At 37.1% G+C, this 19228-nt stretch overlaps 1 protein-coding gene across 1 annotated transcript in view; it reads right to left on the bottom strand.

Moving 5' to 3' along the window:
* Positions 1-1085: 1085 nt before the first annotated feature.
* The window catches only part of LOC126184502 (latrophilin Cirl), a 796671-nt gene continuing 778528 nt past the window's right edge, over positions 1086-19228 (bottom strand). The window contains exons 18-19 of the mRNA XM_049926894.1: positions 12804-13007; positions 1086-3737 (exon numbers count right to left, since the gene is read on the bottom strand). Of these exons, the coding sequence (XP_049782851.1) occupies positions 2649-3737; positions 12804-13007 (1293 nt within the window). The 3' untranslated portion in view covers positions 1086-2648. The remainder of the gene's footprint in view (positions 3738-12803; positions 13008-19228) is intronic.

Genomic DNA, 19228 nt, shown 5'->3' with positions numbered 1-19228 from the left:
GGCAAAATCTGTTGCAAAATATGTGTAAGTATTTCTGATGTGTAAATAAGTAGTTATCTTTTACCCATACTGCTTTGATTTTTGGTGAAGTTACTTTTTGTCATTGATATAAGTATTTCCCTTACTTTCTTTTACAAAAGCTGGTCACCCTATATACAGTTTTGTCATGATGTAGAGACTGTAGTTGTATGCATACTGAACATCATGAAAATAGTAAAGTATGCACAAATACACCAAATGGTAGAGTTTCTTTTGACATGATGGCATGATGAATTTTTTACTGACACATTTTACACCATTTTCACTGTCTATAGTATGCATATAACTGGTGTTTATACATCATGAAAAAACTGTTTGTGGGCTAATTTTCAAATCTGAAGATGTCAATGATTTGTCAAAAATGATAATTTAATAACTAAGTGATCTTCTCATAATAAATAATTATATGATAAATAAATCTCTTTAACTTTTCTCACTATTTGATTCATGTTCACATATTGTGACTTATTATACTCTTTTTCTGTCAAAATGAGTTTGATTTTAATTTCTGTAAACTTTACTTTCTCGTTATTCTTACAGCACAGATCCTGTTCTAATAATAGAATAAGGTATTGGTATATTTCATAACCTGTCACATGTTTCCCTGTATATATTTAGCTCTTGACTGTGATGGCACTGGTTTTGTATTGATAAATCTTATTGAATTATTGTGACTCTGCTATGAAGAAAATTGAACCAAAAACACAGAATTTACTTTAGTTTTTGGTTTCTGTTGCCATCATATGTATTTCCATGTGACACACAACAAATTCAAGATTCATATTAGTCTTGTTCTGCAAGTTACCAAACAGTTTAAAGGCAGTATCAGCTTACTATGAAATCAGCTTTTGAGATAGTCCACTTATGGTATGGGAATCTGGAATTACATTCCTTCAAAATATTTCTGACAGAAGACTTTACAACTCCTTGTACCCACATATGTAAGCAGTTATGGGCAGCACCATAAACTGACAGAAATAATTTTAGGCACTGTACACTGGAGTCAGGAACTGGGCTGAAGGAGTTTTGAAGGAAGTCCCTCTCCATTAAGGTACAAATGAGCAATACAAATTTTATTTGATGATCTGTTTTGTTTTTTGATTGTTACAGTGAGAGACTTTTACAATTAAGTGTTACAACAGTTTCAGTGGAATACATTTCTTTAATAAAAAAAATAAACACTTGAAGAATCAAGGGAAAAGTATATTTCGCCTTCCCCATACGACCTGCAGATTTCTCATTCTTTCAATGCTCATTGGCAACTGAGTAAATTGAATTACACCAAAAAGTAACAAAGGGTATTTCAGTCAGTGTTCCCTAGATTTCAGTTACATAATACAAATCTCAGACTGTGATTTACATCACATTTCATTTCTACAAGGACTTCATGTATAAATAAAAAAATACAACATACAAACTCTTAAATAATTTATTTCAAACAGTTGTGCAATCTCAAATTGTCCGTTACATAACTGTTAACAGTCTTTCAGACAAATACAACCTGGCTGAGTCCAGAAATCATTCTCAACTAAACACAGTAATTTATCTTTCCAGGTGACTTACCTGACATTTATTTACATTACATACATATATAGATACATTCCATTCTCAGAAAACATTACTTCGGTTACATCTTATGGGAATCGCAAGGGGTAGGGAAATGACACAAAAATTTACAGTATTCCGATGCACAGTAATTCAGGAGGAAGGGTACTGATATTACACTTTTCGTGGGAGTTTGGTACACACAGAAGATAATTGTCACATATTTCACTACAACATACAACAAATATAGACCAAACCAAGGAATTCACGGCAGTCAGCTTTTTCAGAACCTGCGTTTCACTCAGTTTCTGAAACTGACTACCAGTGGTCTCCTTTAGTTCAATTCATATGTATTTAATGTGGATACATATCTTATATAATATAACATCCAGTTTACAACTCTGCTCTGAACATATAAATTTTATATAATGTAACATTGACTGACAATCAGTAGTTTTACACAAATTTGCATAATTTGACATCCATGTTAACTTATGTAGTTACACAAAGAGAACACACAGCACGATAAAACCAGGGGAACATATACGATTCTACAACTAAGGAGGGGTAGCATCAGATAAGCCATCATTTTCTATTTGTCAGCTAGGGGGAAGGGAGTGGCATCAGGTAACGGAAGAAATGCGTGATCAGTGAGTAGGAGAGGCTTCCATCAACATCGACACCGACATAAAGGAATGTGTGTCCATCTGTGTTGTTCGATCACAGATGTCTCTTATATTACATCTTTAGTCACCGTTCTCATTGTGGATCTCTCCTAAAGGATTTCACATTTAAAACTTTGGAGTACACTAATTGTAAAATTATTACACTTCATTTTTAGGTGACCAACACCAAATCACATCGAAAGTACCCAAAACTTCTACAGTTCACTGAGCAGGAAGAGCAAGGGATGGCCATACAATGAAAGATAATGCATATTATTACACGTTTTCAGACAGTATCAAGCACAACCTACTTATTCCTAGTTTCAGCATACAGTGGCAGGGATTCGACCAATTATTTCTCATCACAAGATTGAGACTCATTCCACAGAAAGTAATCGCCTAACATTCGCTGTAGGCTGTGACTGCCGGAGACCCGTAAGGATACCGGTGTTCACGATGTTCGCGGTGCTCACGGTGGTGATGCCGCCGGCGATGGTGGTGGTGGTGGTGGTGAGACTGTTGCTGTGGCTGAGATTGTGGCTGTGACTGTGACTGTGGCTGAGACTGTGCATGTGCATGTGCATGTGCATGTCCATGTGCATGTGCATGTCCATGTCCATGTGGGTGTGAATGTGAATGTGGCTGTGAATCTGACTGTGACTGTGACTGTGAATCTGATTGTGAGTGTGGATGTGACTGTGAATCTGATTGTGAGTGTGGATGTGACTGTGAATCTGATTGTGAGTGTGGATGTGACTGTGAATCTGATTGTGAGTGTGGATGTGACTGTGTCTGGGTCTGGGACTGTGACTGTGGCTGTGGCTGTGACTGTAGTTGTGGCTGTGACTGTAGTTGTGGCTGTGACTGTAGTTGTGGCTGTGTCTGCTGATGCTGCTCTTCACAATCGTGTGGATCGTACCCGTGAATTCCATAGTCACGAGTGTCGTAGTCGCGAGGGTCGTAGCCACCGATGCCATAATCGTAACTATTAGCTTCATAGTCACGTGGATCGTAATCACACGAATCGTAACGTTCAGGTTCCAGATGGCAAACGACTGTCTCACCGTCGAGTACAGCAACTGTGCGAGCATTGCGTGCACGTGGTGTAGTCGTGTCACGATCGCCACCCGAGATCAGTGGCCTGTGGTCCAGGCCACCGACGCTACCACCCCTCAGTGTCCCAGCAGTTGTACCCGCACCTCCACCACGCCGCCGTGAACTACTTCCTGCACCTCCGTGCACAGGCACGACACCTGCTCGTCGCCCGACCTCCTCGTAGACGGGATCGGCATCACGGATTTCGGTGTAAGTGTGGTTCCAGGGACTAGGAGAACGTGGTGCTCCAGCGACATTCCCAGCAGTACGGGCTTCCCTGTCCCGCACAGCCGGTTGAAGACGTAACATACTCGGGTTAGCACTTGTCCCAGAGTCCTCTTGCTCAGAGCCACCGTGTCCAGAATCACGGCTGTACGATTTAAACGAAATGTTCTGCAAACGGAAAAGAACACGTAAGTACATTGGTGAAACAAGTATATTCGTACCGTAACAAATATTTATTGCTGAGACCTCATCTGTCTGTTACATAGTGGCATAAATTGTACACTGACACACGAATTTGTGTATTCAGAAAATAGCTCTTCTTTTAATAATTATCATGTGCCTGCAAGTCTGTCTAATATGTAAAGGGTACAACTTTACCAATGATTAACAAAAGAATATTTCCTGAAATGGCAGCATTGTAAGAAGAATACAAAAAAAACTTTTTATCAGAAAATATTTATGAAAAACTTGTGTTATTTTACTGAGCAGAGGAATTAAAGTGTGGACAGTTTTGTACATACTTAAATCGTATTTTCAGGAAATACTGACAAAATTTCCAATTGACTGTATATCCTCATCCCTTTCCTTATACACGACATAATTAATCCAAGTAATGGCAGTTATAAGTCACAACATTCATTACTCTGCCCTTCCCTGTGGTGGTTTAGTCTACAGTTCGTACAAAAATAAATGCTACTGTTCTTTAAATTAATATACAACTAATTTTTTAACAGTTTCTTGTTATCTCTTCCTGTGTATCAGCGGATAAATATTGGATTTCAATTCCTGGAGCTGTAGAAGTAAAAGCAAATTATTTTCCTGCACTAGTTTCCTATACACTTTCTTAGCTCTTTCTTTGTGGTGCTTGTCACACAGAACTTCAGCTTCTCCCAGGCACATATTTTAACAATACTGATGCTGCTACAGTGCAAGAGAAGTTTTTGTTTTTGCAGTACACACACAATTATTTATAAAATTAATATAAAATTTAACACACAATAATTATATGAAAAAGAAATATAGTTACTGCATAAGTAATAAGTGTGTGTAAATTAAAAGACTAATGCTATTGCACATCATATCAAACTATAAATTTATTGAATTGATTTTCTCCATCCCACTGTGGCACATAAATTTGCTAAGACTGGCACATGCAATAGAAATTAGTGATACGACTGTCACCATATCCAGCAGCAGTGACTGCAAACCAAGCCCCCAAAGCGCTGCCTTGCTGTTGCACACCTTAGGCAGTTCATTCTAAGAGAAACATGCAAATAACCGTGGTCCGTGTTTAGTGTGCCAGCATCAAGATAGGCTTTAATTTAATAAGCAAAACTGAAGCACTTGAAAACTGTTTTAGTAGTTAATGTAGCAGTTAATGTGTGCAGTATCAAGTGAAAGACTTTTTAAATCTGTCTATATGAACCACCACCACTGATTTAAGTTTAGAGCATGCATAAATATAGATATCTGAGAAAACAGTGATATAGCTCTCTTCAAAAGTGCCTACTGTAACTGATAATCAGACAGTCTGATGGTTATATGTTGGTTCGACAGTCTCTTGGCAAAATAATAGAATCTTTATATAACTATCTAAAGTCTGCCTTTTTCAGTGACGTTAGTAATTTACTGCTCATAAGCCATTAATTATTTTTTTAAGTCAAGTACAGTAAAATGCAGTCACAAATATCAGTCTTCACATTTCTGATTTCTGTGTGTGTTACTGCTCAAAAATCTTATTAAAATTGCATCTGAAATAATTAGTTTAATAAGGGACAAATTCCAAATACTGTTGCAAGTCATAGTTTTAGAATTTCTGAATTAAATTTTGTGTGTTCATCATTATCACAGCACTATTCTTTAAAAAAATACACTGCTTGAAACAAAACAAACACATAACAGTTCAACGAAAGAATGAATAAGTCCTCTGAAATGCAACATTTCATAATTTGTTCTTAAAAGAACAGAAATCTTTTAATGGGAAATATGAGTATCCTTGTGTAAGTGGAAGGTACTGATATGTTGCACCTAATTAATTTCCTTTTGGCATGTAAACCATTTCCTGATGAAGAACCTTGGTTTGTTTCCTTCTGACCAAGTACAGATGAGACTGCTTACGTTAATTGTGTGTGCCTATAGCCAAAAAATTATATTTCTATCAGAAAATATAAAGTAAAAACTAAGTTTAACTAAAAGGATTTGTTGTCTTTACCTAAACAATTTGTAGCACTGCAAACACTGAAGTCTGTTAATAGTCATGTTATGCAAATGCTGAATTGCTCCTTCATTTGTTAGCTACTTACCCCCCCCCCCCCCTCTCTCTCTCTCTCTCTCTCTCTCTCTCTCTCTCTCGTGTGTGTGTGTGTGTGTGTGTGTGTGTGTGTGTGTGTGTGTGTGTGTGTGTGTGTATGTGTGTCCATCCCAAAATAAGAGAACAAAAGTCAGTAACAATGATCGCTGGTTCTATCAAGTTTTCTATATGTGTAATCATTTCTTTCTTTATTTTATGCTGCTATTGCATGTTGAACTTAACTTAGTGATAAAAGAGTCCTCCAAAGAGCATCTTACCCATTACGGTTGATAAAATCCAAAACATCGACTTTCAACTCCACGCGCGTCAAAGAAAATCATTCACTCAATGATACTAACAAAGTACATTGCAGAGAATGTACTACCATAAATCTTCAAAGAAAAGAAGTTCTGCTAAACTAATTTAAAAAAAGACCTTTGATACACAAAGTCTAATCAACTCTAATGTTTTGTTAGAAAATAGCTGCATAAAATGAAAATGTCTACTAGACAAAATAAGGCACAGAATTATCATACTGCATTTTCCTTCTACTCTCTTCACTGTTGCCACCACTGTATGTACAGTCACTCATTATATGAATGTAGACTTACTTACAGCTACAACTTATTTTACTTGGTAGCATACCTCCCACGAATGACAGTGATTTGATTTTGTCTTCCAGTCAGGCACAAAGTTTTAACTTGTGACAAGTTACTATTCCAGTGCATAGTCCACAAATATCTCATCATTTTTCAGTTACTAATTTATGCAATTATCTGCTGCTTAACACTTAGGCTACTCTACAACGAGAGTTACCTTCTGAAATACCATTATTCCTATTCAATGTGGATTTTCCATTGTAGTATCATAATTTTGATGGGAAGGTAGTCAGTGTACCAACAAACAAGTGACTAAAAATACAGATTACTAATTTTTACTATTACTAAACTGTTCCACAACATTTAAATGTAAAATTGTTCTACTTAAAAGGACTCTGTTGTTAGAATGCTATGACAAGAAGTAAAAACCACTCTAGATTACTACATCTTTACAGCAAAGATCTCTTTCGGTGACAAGGTACAAGAGATCTGCAGCTACTCTACTCATCTTAAGAAACTCCCAGTTTTAAAAATCAATCTATTATTTATTAGTTGATGCACACTTAAATTTAGGAAAAGGCTTCAGGTGACAGCTACTACTCCCAACGCCCATTCTTCCTGAAGTACAAGAACAAAGTTACTACACCACCTGTTTTGAAATAATTGTTTCAGGAATTGTGGAGGACTTCATTATAACTATAATCTGTATTTTTACATTTTTAACATTTCATAACAAATTAAAATTTCATGGCCTTTATATCTGCACAGTCAACAACAAATATGAATCATTTGAATAATACTTAACTAGTGACATAAATGACAAATACAAGTATGAAAAACAACAATAAGGAAGAACCAAATACAACATTTTAACTTAAATGCATGAACACTTAGCAAAAATGAATGGATCTAAGCTTGCATGTCTTCCCATATAATAATTCTGGTTTTGTAGGGTGTGATGATGGTCATAGTGAGGTGTGCTGGCAGGGAAATAATAAAACCATAAAATGAATGAATTTCACACCAAAAGCTGTATAACAGAATGTATGCCAATAAAAAGATATGCAAAATTCTACAACAGAACTTTTTCTCCCAATCTTTTCCATTTGTTATACACTAGAATAAATTATTTCTATGCTAGGTACTACAGTTAAAAACAAAAAGTAATTAAGAACATCCAGAACTTAAAGAGCTCTAAAAAGCAGTATTTTCACCATAGAAATGAACTGAAAGAACTGTTGTTATGGAAAGACAAGCTCTGTGTACTTGCTCCACATAGTGACACACGCAATTAAAGAACATTACCTAGAAAAGAAATAAAGAAAATATGAGAAACAGTTCAAACACTGAAGTTTAACTAGTGAATTGGCTTGTTTCTGTTGATGAGAAGGAAAAAAAGTTAATACAATTAACACTTTGAAAAATTTAACTATCATTTCTCAGTTTCCATTCAGTTATTGACTGTACATGAGAAAGGAAAATTGTAAAGTTCTTAGTAATTGGTTTTCAGTCACCAGGGAAAATAAATGAAGACTATTTCTCCACTAAAAAGTGGGGGAAGCATATAGAATATTGCAGCCATCCCATAAATCAATAATATTTGTTAAAATTCCGTCTGCATTGGATTTTACTAACAACAAAAGATCAAACAGCATGTAAATGAGATCATGTAAAAATTCTTCCTATTCCACTGCTTTTTTGTAATTCTCCCATTCTATGCATATTTCGTACCCACAATTCATATTACCCAGAGAAGTTATATGATGTTATTTTTGAAAAGTCTAACAATAACAGATAACTCTGCAGCAGAGTAAGTTGTGCATGTATGTAAAAATCAAACAAGAAGTTTTGGAACGGGTGGTACTTCATCTTGATCAATTACTATTTGCACAGTTATATGCTGAAAGAGAGTGAGGGTTGTAGCAGGTCAACAGACATTTGGAATTAGTGGTATTATCAGTGAAGCAAGTTATGGCCACAACAATTTGTGGAAGAGGTACCAGTTTTTAGTCAGGTATTAGAATGTGGCATAACAAAAAATGTACAAGTAGCAGCAGCTTAACAAAGACTGACCACATGTTCTCTCCATTAGTAAGGTAGTCTTTTTAGATGGAATGTGACATGTTTAGGAATTTTTTGAATGTGTACATTAAACAGACTGCACAGACATGTAGTGCTCCAATGGCTATATGCCATCAGATGATGAAAAACAAACCTAAGGGAACGAACAAGAATTTAATAAATAAACCTAAATCAAACAATGAATCTGCTTAAATTCTTCTTAGGTTTGCAGCCAGGTGGTTTTACTAAAAGGGCATGATATTTTGCTACACAGTATTACAGGTTTCATCAAATGATGCAGAAACATTTTGGAAAAGAATGAATTTGAAATCATATTTAACTGATGAGTGTGCAAAATATTGTGCTCTTTCAACACTATCAGGCTGCAAGCTTGAGAAGTATACAAATAATTATTATTCCATGAAACTTTATAGGGTACAACAAATATCTGCTTTCAAATGAAATTATATTGAAATAACACTGACCAACACACTCCACAGCAGTCCTAATAGAATTAGCACAGACAATACTGCTACAGCAGAATGTCTTGCCATGAAAAATAGGAAAAATATGACCACGTTTCAGTACTGAGAACAGCAATTTGTAGCACCATATATTATTATATGAATTTAATTTCTCACTTTATAGTAAACAACTAGATTTTTACTATAGACATCACCAATGCCAAATACTGTCATCGACATTTTAACATGGCCAGAGACAAATAACACCTTGCTTCAAATAAAGAGTAAGGTGCTTTTACAGAATTAAGAAGAAATCTCAAATATGTCTGTTTTCCACTGATCAAGTCAAGATATGAAGGAAGCACCAACACTATCACTCTGTTTAACATAGTGTTGTAACATTCAGGTCATCTTCTGCCACTAAATGTCTAATGACATACTATAATGGGAGACACAACAAGCACATCATAATTTTCCAATCATAAGGACCTTTCAGGAATAACCAGGCAGAAACAATGTTAAATATTCAAAATGTAACTGGTAGCTTCAATGAACTGTCTAGAGAAGTCCTTCCACTTCATCTGATACTTCTTTCATATTACAGAATATTTATTGTGTTACTCAAATTAAGTTGCATGCTAAAATGTTGCAATAAACCAACAAATGGGGCTAGAGAAGAATGTAATGGACCTGACTCAAGGGTGAAATCTAATCCCAATGATCTTTTCTTGTTCCTTTCAGTTAACTTCGAGTGTTTACAATTATGTTTGGCATGAATATGGTTTTGTGTATGTCAAAAATGATACAACTCAATTTCTAACATTCTTACCACGAATTCCAGCTATATCATCACTTTCCCACTTCACTTCAATTTGCATCTCTAGTCATAAAACATATAAAATTGATTTTACACAAAAAAGTATGATAATTCTTTATGGGCTGTACACCTCAACAATTTCAGTTCAGTTCACAACTTGAACTTTTCTTTCCATATTCCATTTGCTTTGGGTTTCTTCCCTATCGGTCAGATATCTACAACACAGAAAGGAGCACAGAGCTCAGACAGGTTGCTTATAGGATGCACGAAGGAAAGGGTCTGGCAGCGTGCACGGTCACAAAGACTGACGCAGAGAAGCATGCACGTTAGGCTCACCTTTGACATCAAAGATTTACGGAGCGATGCCAGGTGCCCAGTGGAGGCTGGGGCCAAGGTTCGGAGAGAAATGGTATTTGATTTAGGTTCTGATACTTCATGTTCTGAAAGGACAGGGCAGTGAAGGGGGGAAACACACACCTCGACGGCTGGTTCCACATCAATCCGGATGTCGCTGTTGAGACCGTTGGCTGCAGTGCCGAGGCAGTCGTGACTCCGCAGTGTCAGCACATACTGAAACACCCACATACCTCAGCCAGCACCTCACATGAACGTGTACGTGCAGCCACTGCTAGTCCCGGTTCTTCAGCAGCAGTTTTGAAACATGATGGATGAGACATTCAAATAATTCTGAACCTTACATCTACAACTTCAAACTAAGTTGTCAGATATTTCAAATTACTCAAATTAAGAAGACACCGTGTGTGTTTTGTGATGAATGTCTGTTGTCTAGTGAGAATGTCTAATGATCTGAAAATATGAAATAATGTTACAAACAGAAATGGTGTCACCCACAAGTCACCACTTTCGATGGATGATGTTTCTGGCCAAATAAAGAAAACTGTGTGCCTCAGTCTTAATAACATTTCGCTACTGTAATACACATATCTTGGCAAGACAGTTTTATGTTGACTGCTTTGTTATTGTGGATGCAGTCTTACCACAGCATATAACAACTTAAAGTAAGTTGCACGAAACCATAAAAGAACAAAGTTGAGAATATACAATGAAGTTGATCTTTACGACATATCAAGGAATACTACTAGATTTAAGACCTGTAGACAAAATACTGCAACAGCAGATGACCTAGACAAAATAAGCTTTTCAAATCCAAATACCATAACAGAGTTCTTTACTGTCAAACAAATAAACATTTTACTGTAAAAGTTGGCAGTATAAGTAAGGGTGGAAGAATTGAAAAGATTTCATGAAATGGTTGCAAAAGTAACCTCATACATGTAGCACACACACAGAGAACATCCATTTTATAAATTCTCTGCAGTATCTTTTTCAAGTAATTTTACTAATGAGAAAAATCTACACTCCAACCAGATTATTAATTCCTGTGTATTGTGAGTGAACTTTCTTTTCCACTGAGTGAAGACAGTCACCATCTTAGACCACAGTTTCTCTTCCAAATGTAAATTCCGAATCAATGTAAGATAATATGAAATATAGAGGCTACAGTCCTGAAAGTAATAGACTCAAGTTATGAATCTAAAGTTATCTGAAGTATTGTATGATTAATACACACACTTTCTATCACAGTGTGTTCCCAAAGCAAATACACATAACAAGCATATTAAAAAAATTTCTCTCAGAGAGAAAGTTATCAATGGAATGAAGTAACCATAAAGGGTATTTCCCATAAGTATATGGAAGTCACTGTTATGGTCAAATAACTATTTTCATGAAAAGACCATATGAAAAAGAATGGGGAAAAAGAGGGAGTGGAAAAAAGAGCACATTGGCTGAAGTGAAGAAAAGGGAGATTGTATAAATTTGATCTCTCACAGTAACATCCTTATCAGTTCAGACACAGATTACACTGTGTTACAAAGAATGAGGATGGAAGAGCCATGCATTACTATTGAATTATCACTTGCTGAAAGCACTGAAGTGCTGAACCAAGTAAGAATCAAATACAAAGGAAAAATTCTCATGCTAAAAATTCACCAATGTCCATCTCAAATGGAATACAATAAAATCTGTCTGCAACAAAATGTGTAATACATGCACCATAGAGAATTTCTATGAATGTTGATTAAATCACGAAAAGTATTACGGTTCATAGTATTGCAAAATGTAAGGAATTGCATTGAAAATAGTAGGTTACCCTTTGTGTGAAACCAAACACATGTATAATGTTGAATGAACTGAAAATGTAATTCGAGTATAATAATTATTGGTCTTGTAGGCTTAGTGTTGGTACACAAATTCATTGTTTAAATATCTTTGTACAAATATTACCTGACTCAATTAAAACGTACGTACAGAAATATATTCTTATATTCAGTACCATAGTGCCACAGTTGCTAGATCTGTTCTTCCATTCCAGGCTCCAAAATTGCTTCAGTTTCCAGAAGCAACTATGGCACTGCAGAAGCACATCATATTTGATGTACACTGGTTTAAGTAATACTTACAAACAACATGTTATAATTTAGTTTTTCCTTCTCATTTATAAGGCTACAAAAGTGGCACAAATGTTATATAAACATGGGCACAGCATTCACGTATCAGTGTATTCAGTTCTATAGACGAAAGCTTTCTTGGTAGAACATGTTTTATCTGTGAGCATAATGACAGTCAGTAGCTCATATTTACTCAGTTTCAGCAGACTTTTGAAGCACATGGTATTTTTATCAGTAAAGTACTCCAAAAAGCCCACAGAAGTGCCGACCCAGCCACTCCCAACACCACACGGTGCAGCGCAGCGCAACCGTTAGCTCCGTGCCAACATGCAAAAGCCACTACACTAGGCGAGGCAGGCAGATTAAGGCGGGCCCCACCACAGCGGTCGAGCGGTCACTTCGACGGGGCCTGGCCGCCCGACAGAATTGCCACAGCATTACCTTGAGCGTGCCGGGTCGCAGGGACGGGGGCGCCGGGGCTGTGGTGGGGCCGCGCCCGAGCGAGCGCCCGCGCCGAAGTCGAGGTACCCACGCTAGTGCCGTGCGGTGACAGGGCCGAACTGTCCGTCGAGTGAGAGTTGGGATTGTTGGCAGCATAACCCGAACCAGATCCCGAGCCCGATCCGGAAGCCATGCCACGTCCTCCATGCTCCTTGGCTGCTCCGCTCCTGCTGCTCTTCTTCCTACACTGCAGCCACGGGTACCTCCGCACAAGCTTCCTGTATTCCTTTCGCACCTGAGAAAAGTCACCAGTTTTGTAATTTCTCTCAGGTTGTTAAGTTTGGCTATTCTTATTGAATACTTTACACAGGATAAGATCTGAATATAATTCTTGTGCTGAAATGTTTTGCACAAAATACAACAAATTAACACAGTTTCTATCACATGCATTTTGGGATGAGAATTTTTCTGTTTGTACTTTTAAAAAAAAACTCATGCTGTTGACAGCAGAATTATCATGACAGTATGCTATACTGATAAGATAACTGAAGGAAAAGGAAAAGGAAGAGGAAGAAGAAGACTAAGAGAAAGAGGAGGAAGAGGAGGAGAAAAAATTGAACTTTTAACCTTACTCCCATGATAATGAGTTAACTAGTGGATATTAATGATTCCAAGTATATTTCAGTTCTCCTTTAAATGCAGTTATTCATCTTATAACACAGCTGATCAAATCTGACGAGACATTTTATTAGAATTACCTGAGGTAACTAAAAGCAGTGGGCAAAGATTCGAAGAAGAATTTATGTGACTAAATCTTCAATATTTTACCCCAGTGTACTAGCTGCTCCTTTTTTCTAGTTGTATTCTGGTCATAACCCTACACAAAAAAAAGAAAAAAAAAAAAAGGAAAAAATCCTGGGTCAAATCTTAGGAGGAGCACTGGTACCAACATAATGAGGGTAAGGAAAATTGACCTAGTCCCATACTGTCACATGGGATTACATAAATAACAGCCATCAGTTCTGCACCAGACACCTTGAAGCTAATGAAAATATCCACTAAAATTAAATTTCAAATATTTGTTTGTAATTTGTATCTCAATGAATTATTGGGGAACATTTGAAACTCTGCATTAATTTCACTTTCCTTGGAAGGGATATGATCTTCGAAACACATGATCCTGGGTACACTTTCTGTGAGCCAGTATCCATTAAATGTTGCTTTCTACAAACTGACACTGAAATTATTCGTTTGTCTGTCTGGCAACACAGGAAGCGAATTTGGCTTCTGAAGGTTTTTTTGTTTTTTCTTTTGTTTGTGTGTGTGTGTGTGTGTGTGTGTGTGTGTGTGTGTGTGTGTGTGTGAGAGAGAGAGAGAGAGAGAGAGAGAGAGAGAGAGAGAGATATGAGGAGGGAGGAAGGGGATGGGAGGAAGTAGCTTCTCTCACCTGCCACTCACTGGGTTACACTCATGGCTTTCCGTCATTAATCACAAACTGTAGAGATAAGTTCCTTTCCTGCTCAAATAATGGACAGCAAGCACCATTCTGATTCCTGCACCATATATTCTTTGAAGCATTACATTCCCTTAGTGAAATACATACACCAAAAAAAATTTTGCATCACCTCATTTCCAGGAGCTCCAGAACCTGTGCAGAAAATTGGATTAGAGATCAACATAAACATCATTTCCACCCTTTTTATTGTGCATGAAAATCACACATTGTATGTTGTACAACCATACAGTGAGACCTTCAAAGGTGGTGGTCCAAATTGCTGTACACACTGGTACCACTAATACCCAGTAGCACGTCCTCTTGCACTGATGCATGCCTGTATTCGTCGTGGCATACTATCCACAAGTTCATCAAGGCAATGTTGGTCCAGATTGTCCAACGATTCGGCGTACATCCCTCAGAGTTGGTGGTGGGTCACGTCATCCATAAACTGCCATTTTCAATCAATCCCAGGAATGTTCGATTGGGTTCATGTCTGGAGAACATGCTAGCCACTCTAGTCGAGCGATGTCATTATCCTGAAGGAAGGCATTCACAAGACATGCACGATGGGGGCATGAACTATTGTCCATGAAGATGAATGCCTTGCCAATATGCTACCGATTTGGTTGCACTACCGGTCAGAGGATGGCATTCAAGTATCGTACAGCCATTATGGCGCCTTTCATGACCGTACGCCGGCCCCACAGAATGCCACTCCAAAACAGCAGGGAACTTCCACCTTGCTGCACTCGCTGGACAGTGTTTCTAAGGCGTTCAGCCTGACCAGGTTACCTCCAAACACGTCTCCGATGTTTGACTGGTTGAACGCATATGCGACACTCATTGGTGATGAGAACATGAAGCTAATCCTGAGTGGTCTATTCAGCATGTTGTTGGGCCCATCTGTGCAGTGCTGCATGGTGTCATGGATGCACAAAGATGGACCTCGCCATGGACACTGGGAGTGAAGTTGTGCATCATGCAACCTATTGCACACAGTTTGAGTCATAATACGACGTCATGTGGCTGCACGAAAAGCATTATTCAACATGGTGATGTTGCTGTCAGTGTTTCTCTGAGCCATAATCCATAGGTAGCAGTCATCCACTGCAGTAGTAGCCCTGGGGCGACCTGAGTGAGGTACGTCAGCGACAGTTCCTGTCTCTCTGTATCTCCTCCATGTCCAAACAACATCGCATTGGTTCACTCCGAGATGCCTGGTCACTTCCCTTGCTGAGAGCCCTTCCCGGCACAAAGTAACAATGTAGACACGATCAAACCGCAGTAGTGACTATCTAGGCATGGTTGAACTACAGGCAACACGAGCCGTGTACCCCCTTCCTGGTGGAATGACTGGAACTGATCGGCTGTCGGACCCCCTCCATCTAACAGGTGCTGCTCGTGGATGGTTGTTTACATCTTTGGGCGGGTTTAGTGACATCTCTGAACAGTCAAAGGGATTGTGTCTGTGATACAATATCCACAGTCAATGTCTATCTTCAGGTGTTCTGGGAACCGGAGTGATGCAAAACTTTTTTTGATGTGTGTATATGATCCACAGAGAGGATTTAGTGATCACTTATTAATGTTCTCAAAAGATTTCTCTGATGTATTTTCTGATTTATATATTTGATTTGACATAGTAATTGCTTCAATGTTAGCTCTCCTAGTGCCTCATATACTTGTTACTATATAGCAAAGTAGTTACTACAGTGACAAATGGAGATGTGTATGCTAGTATGCATGCAAAACCACTTATTTCCTAACATGTATCACATACTGACACAGGGACCATTCACTACGTTGCTTTTCACCAAAAATTTCTGTTGAGTGCAGCATCAGGTTTGTGACTTGTCACTTACATTTAATCCATGACCTCGTCTAACCATCACTTTTTGGGACAACCATCAGGTTGACTTCCTCCTATGTCATAACGGAGGACAGTTCTGCCATAGATTTGTCATAGCATTTAGATACATTGAGCATAGTATTTTGGAATATTTCCTGGTATCCCAATCAGACAAGTTCGAAAGACAGCCACAAGGCATGGACCTAGATGACAGCAGCAAGGTGGCATTGCTAATACTTCTGAGTGCTGGTCTCACTGCCTCAGTGCTCAGTGCGGGGCACACCCCTTGCCTATCGGCACCTACCGTCACGCCATAAAGCTATCAGCACAAGGGTCTGTACATCATTTGTGCTCCGACTGTGTTCTCATATCATTCCTTGTACGCATTATAGCTGGATTTCAGGTATTGCTATGTTTAGGCTCTTGATTTGGTTTGCATTCCAGACTTGCCATTCTGTTGTGCTGAACTGTTGTTTGTCCATCACTGTTGTTGACTTTCATGGTTTTTGGAGATTCACCATCGACACTCTCAGCCACTGTCTCCTGGTCATGTCAGACTATGGTAACCATAATTATAATTGCCAGGAGATGGACTGCACAAATTGCACTTGTTGTAATGAGGTCCTGGGCAAGACCACAATGGTAGACTTTGTCCAGATTAATGTTTACACTGCAGAAATAGATCACTATTTCATGGAAATCCTCCTCATGCTCATTTATACGAAAATAACTGTAAACACACATTAGAGCCAACTAGAGTAATAAGAACTCACACACAGGCAGTTACAATTAACTTCCTTCTTGCTTATCCTCAAAGCCCTTGTGAAAACCATCATTTTCTGGGGAATTTCAAGTTAAAGGGGTAGTATTTTCAGAATACTGAAATGTGTTATAGGACTTATGTCCTGCATTAATTCAAGAACATACTACAGGGACCTCTTCAGAAAACTTGGCATTTTGACAACTGTTTCACAATATGTATATTCATTAATGTCCTTTTTCATTAACAATATTTCTCTTTACACAAAAAATAGTGAAAAGCATAACTATAACACCAGAACCAAAACACAATCACCACAAAGACCTCAAGGGGTTAACATAATTAGTAATCTGGAGTCAGATACATGGGTACATGAGTATTCAACAGCCTACCAAAGTACATTAAATATTATTTGGATAATGCAGTAGAGTTTTAAGCCTGAATTAAAGAACTTTCCAACTCCTACTCTAGTGAACAATATCTTCTTATAAACTCTTAAAATTTAATGTTTTAGGTTACTGCATAATTAGAATTATGCTGTGTGGTAAATAACATAATGTCATTTCACTGTATTAAATGTACGTCCTTGATGTTTCTCAACATCCTAGAGACTACTCTCCGTGGCAGCCAAGGAATACAAATAATGTAATGTAATATAATAGGAATAATAAATCTTACAAACAGATGATTTCTATTATTATATGGACACTTTAATGTGGCAGTTTTAGGTGTGTGCGTGGGGGGGGATTTGAAGTATGGTTTAGTAAGATACTGGTACAGGTGAGGCCCATTCTAGCAGTTTCATTGTCCTGGACAAAAAGACAAATCACCACCCCCTTATTTCCAATCAAAATTAAATCATTTTACTTGAATTTTTTAAAAAAGCATATGTTTAGAAAGAAATGTAGAACATAACACTGATAATCAGGCAGTACAAAACATGCGAAATTAATTAAGAAATATGTGTAACTACTCAGAAGTTGTTAACCATTTAATTTTTACATGCCATTGTTTTGAAAATAAAATGAAGTAAGACCAAATAAGCTAAAATCACAAAAAATGTCTTTTTTTCTTTCTTCTTTCAGTTCTACAAACTTTTTATTACATCCTTTAAATTTAGTGGATCAGCAATTTCGAGCTCAACTGTGAAAGTGGCAAAACTGTTTAGATGATTTTCTGTAGTTGAATGTAAAAAGTTCTAAATTAATTTTGACTTAGAGAAACTCTTTTTGTGACTTGCTACAGTTATTGGTGTCATCAGCAATATTCTTAAAGGACTAGTAAAATATGGGTCAAAATTTAACTTTGTAATTAATCTCATTACATTGTGTAACAGGACACTCTCCACTAGCATTACTTTTCCTCAACAGTAACTGTTGATACCAGTATTATTTTTTGAATTTTGGACAGGTCAATATAAACTCAGTTGCTTTTCTGAAAACTTTCTTATAATTTTATACACAGTATGTTGTATTTCAAGCTAAAATTTACGAAACTGAATTACTTTGTAAAATGTTTTAGTCTTGATACTACTAAGTTCTGAATGTACAGTTGAAATAATGTTTTTAGAAACATGTGAAATTGTGAACTAGTGGCACACTTAAAATTTCTGTTATTAATTACGCAATACTTTAGTAGTTACTATGTTTATTTCGGGATTCATTTATGAAATAATAATCAAAAGTAATAATGTAACAGAAACTAGTAGAAATTCATTTGTTAAGAAAAATTGTAAACCCTTTGGAATATGGTTACTTTCACAGAGTGTGAGTCTCTGATGTGATTGGACGATTTTGGTATTTTGTGCTAGCAATGTAATTTTGGCTTTGTTAATGTGAAAAATCAAAAGACTGTATGATATACTAAAATATGAGAAAATAGTTATGTAAAAACAAAAATTCTGTAACAACAATCTTCAAATTTATTTAGATCACTCCAACTGCGAGGACCTAAAATGTGACACTTTCAGCCTCACGAATCAGACCACTAGACAAGAAGAACTGGAGCCAGCTCGACATGACAAGTTAAGTAAACTAGAAAGTTTACTGTAATCTTCGCTCCTCTCAAATCTCCATAAAAGACTAATGTGGACAACAGATGGGATTAAGAAGGAGGGGGTAGATTACAATTGCTTAGACTTCCTTTTTTTGTCGAAAGGTTCAGATACTGCTGAAATTTCCTCTGCTAACTGTAGCCCATTTATGTCAACAGAACCACCAACTGTTAAAATATATTCTAAATCCTTAGTATTTTAATAGCATTTCTTTGGATATGGTATTTAAAACATATATATTATATAAGAATTGAATATAATTACTATGGTTACTAAGTCATTTATATCTATCATCTAACACATTTTGTGCTTGATCAATTGTTAAATTTTTAAAAATGTATTTATTTTGTTCTTTT

Source organism: Schistocerca cancellata, chromosome 4 (assembly GCF_023864275.1).
Source record: "Schistocerca cancellata isolate TAMUIC-IGC-003103 chromosome 4, iqSchCanc2.1, whole genome shotgun sequence".
In the NCBI taxonomy this organism is placed as follows: domain Eukaryota; kingdom Metazoa; phylum Arthropoda; class Insecta; order Orthoptera; family Acrididae; genus Schistocerca; species Schistocerca cancellata.
This window is presented reverse-complemented; position numbering and strand designations above follow the sequence as displayed.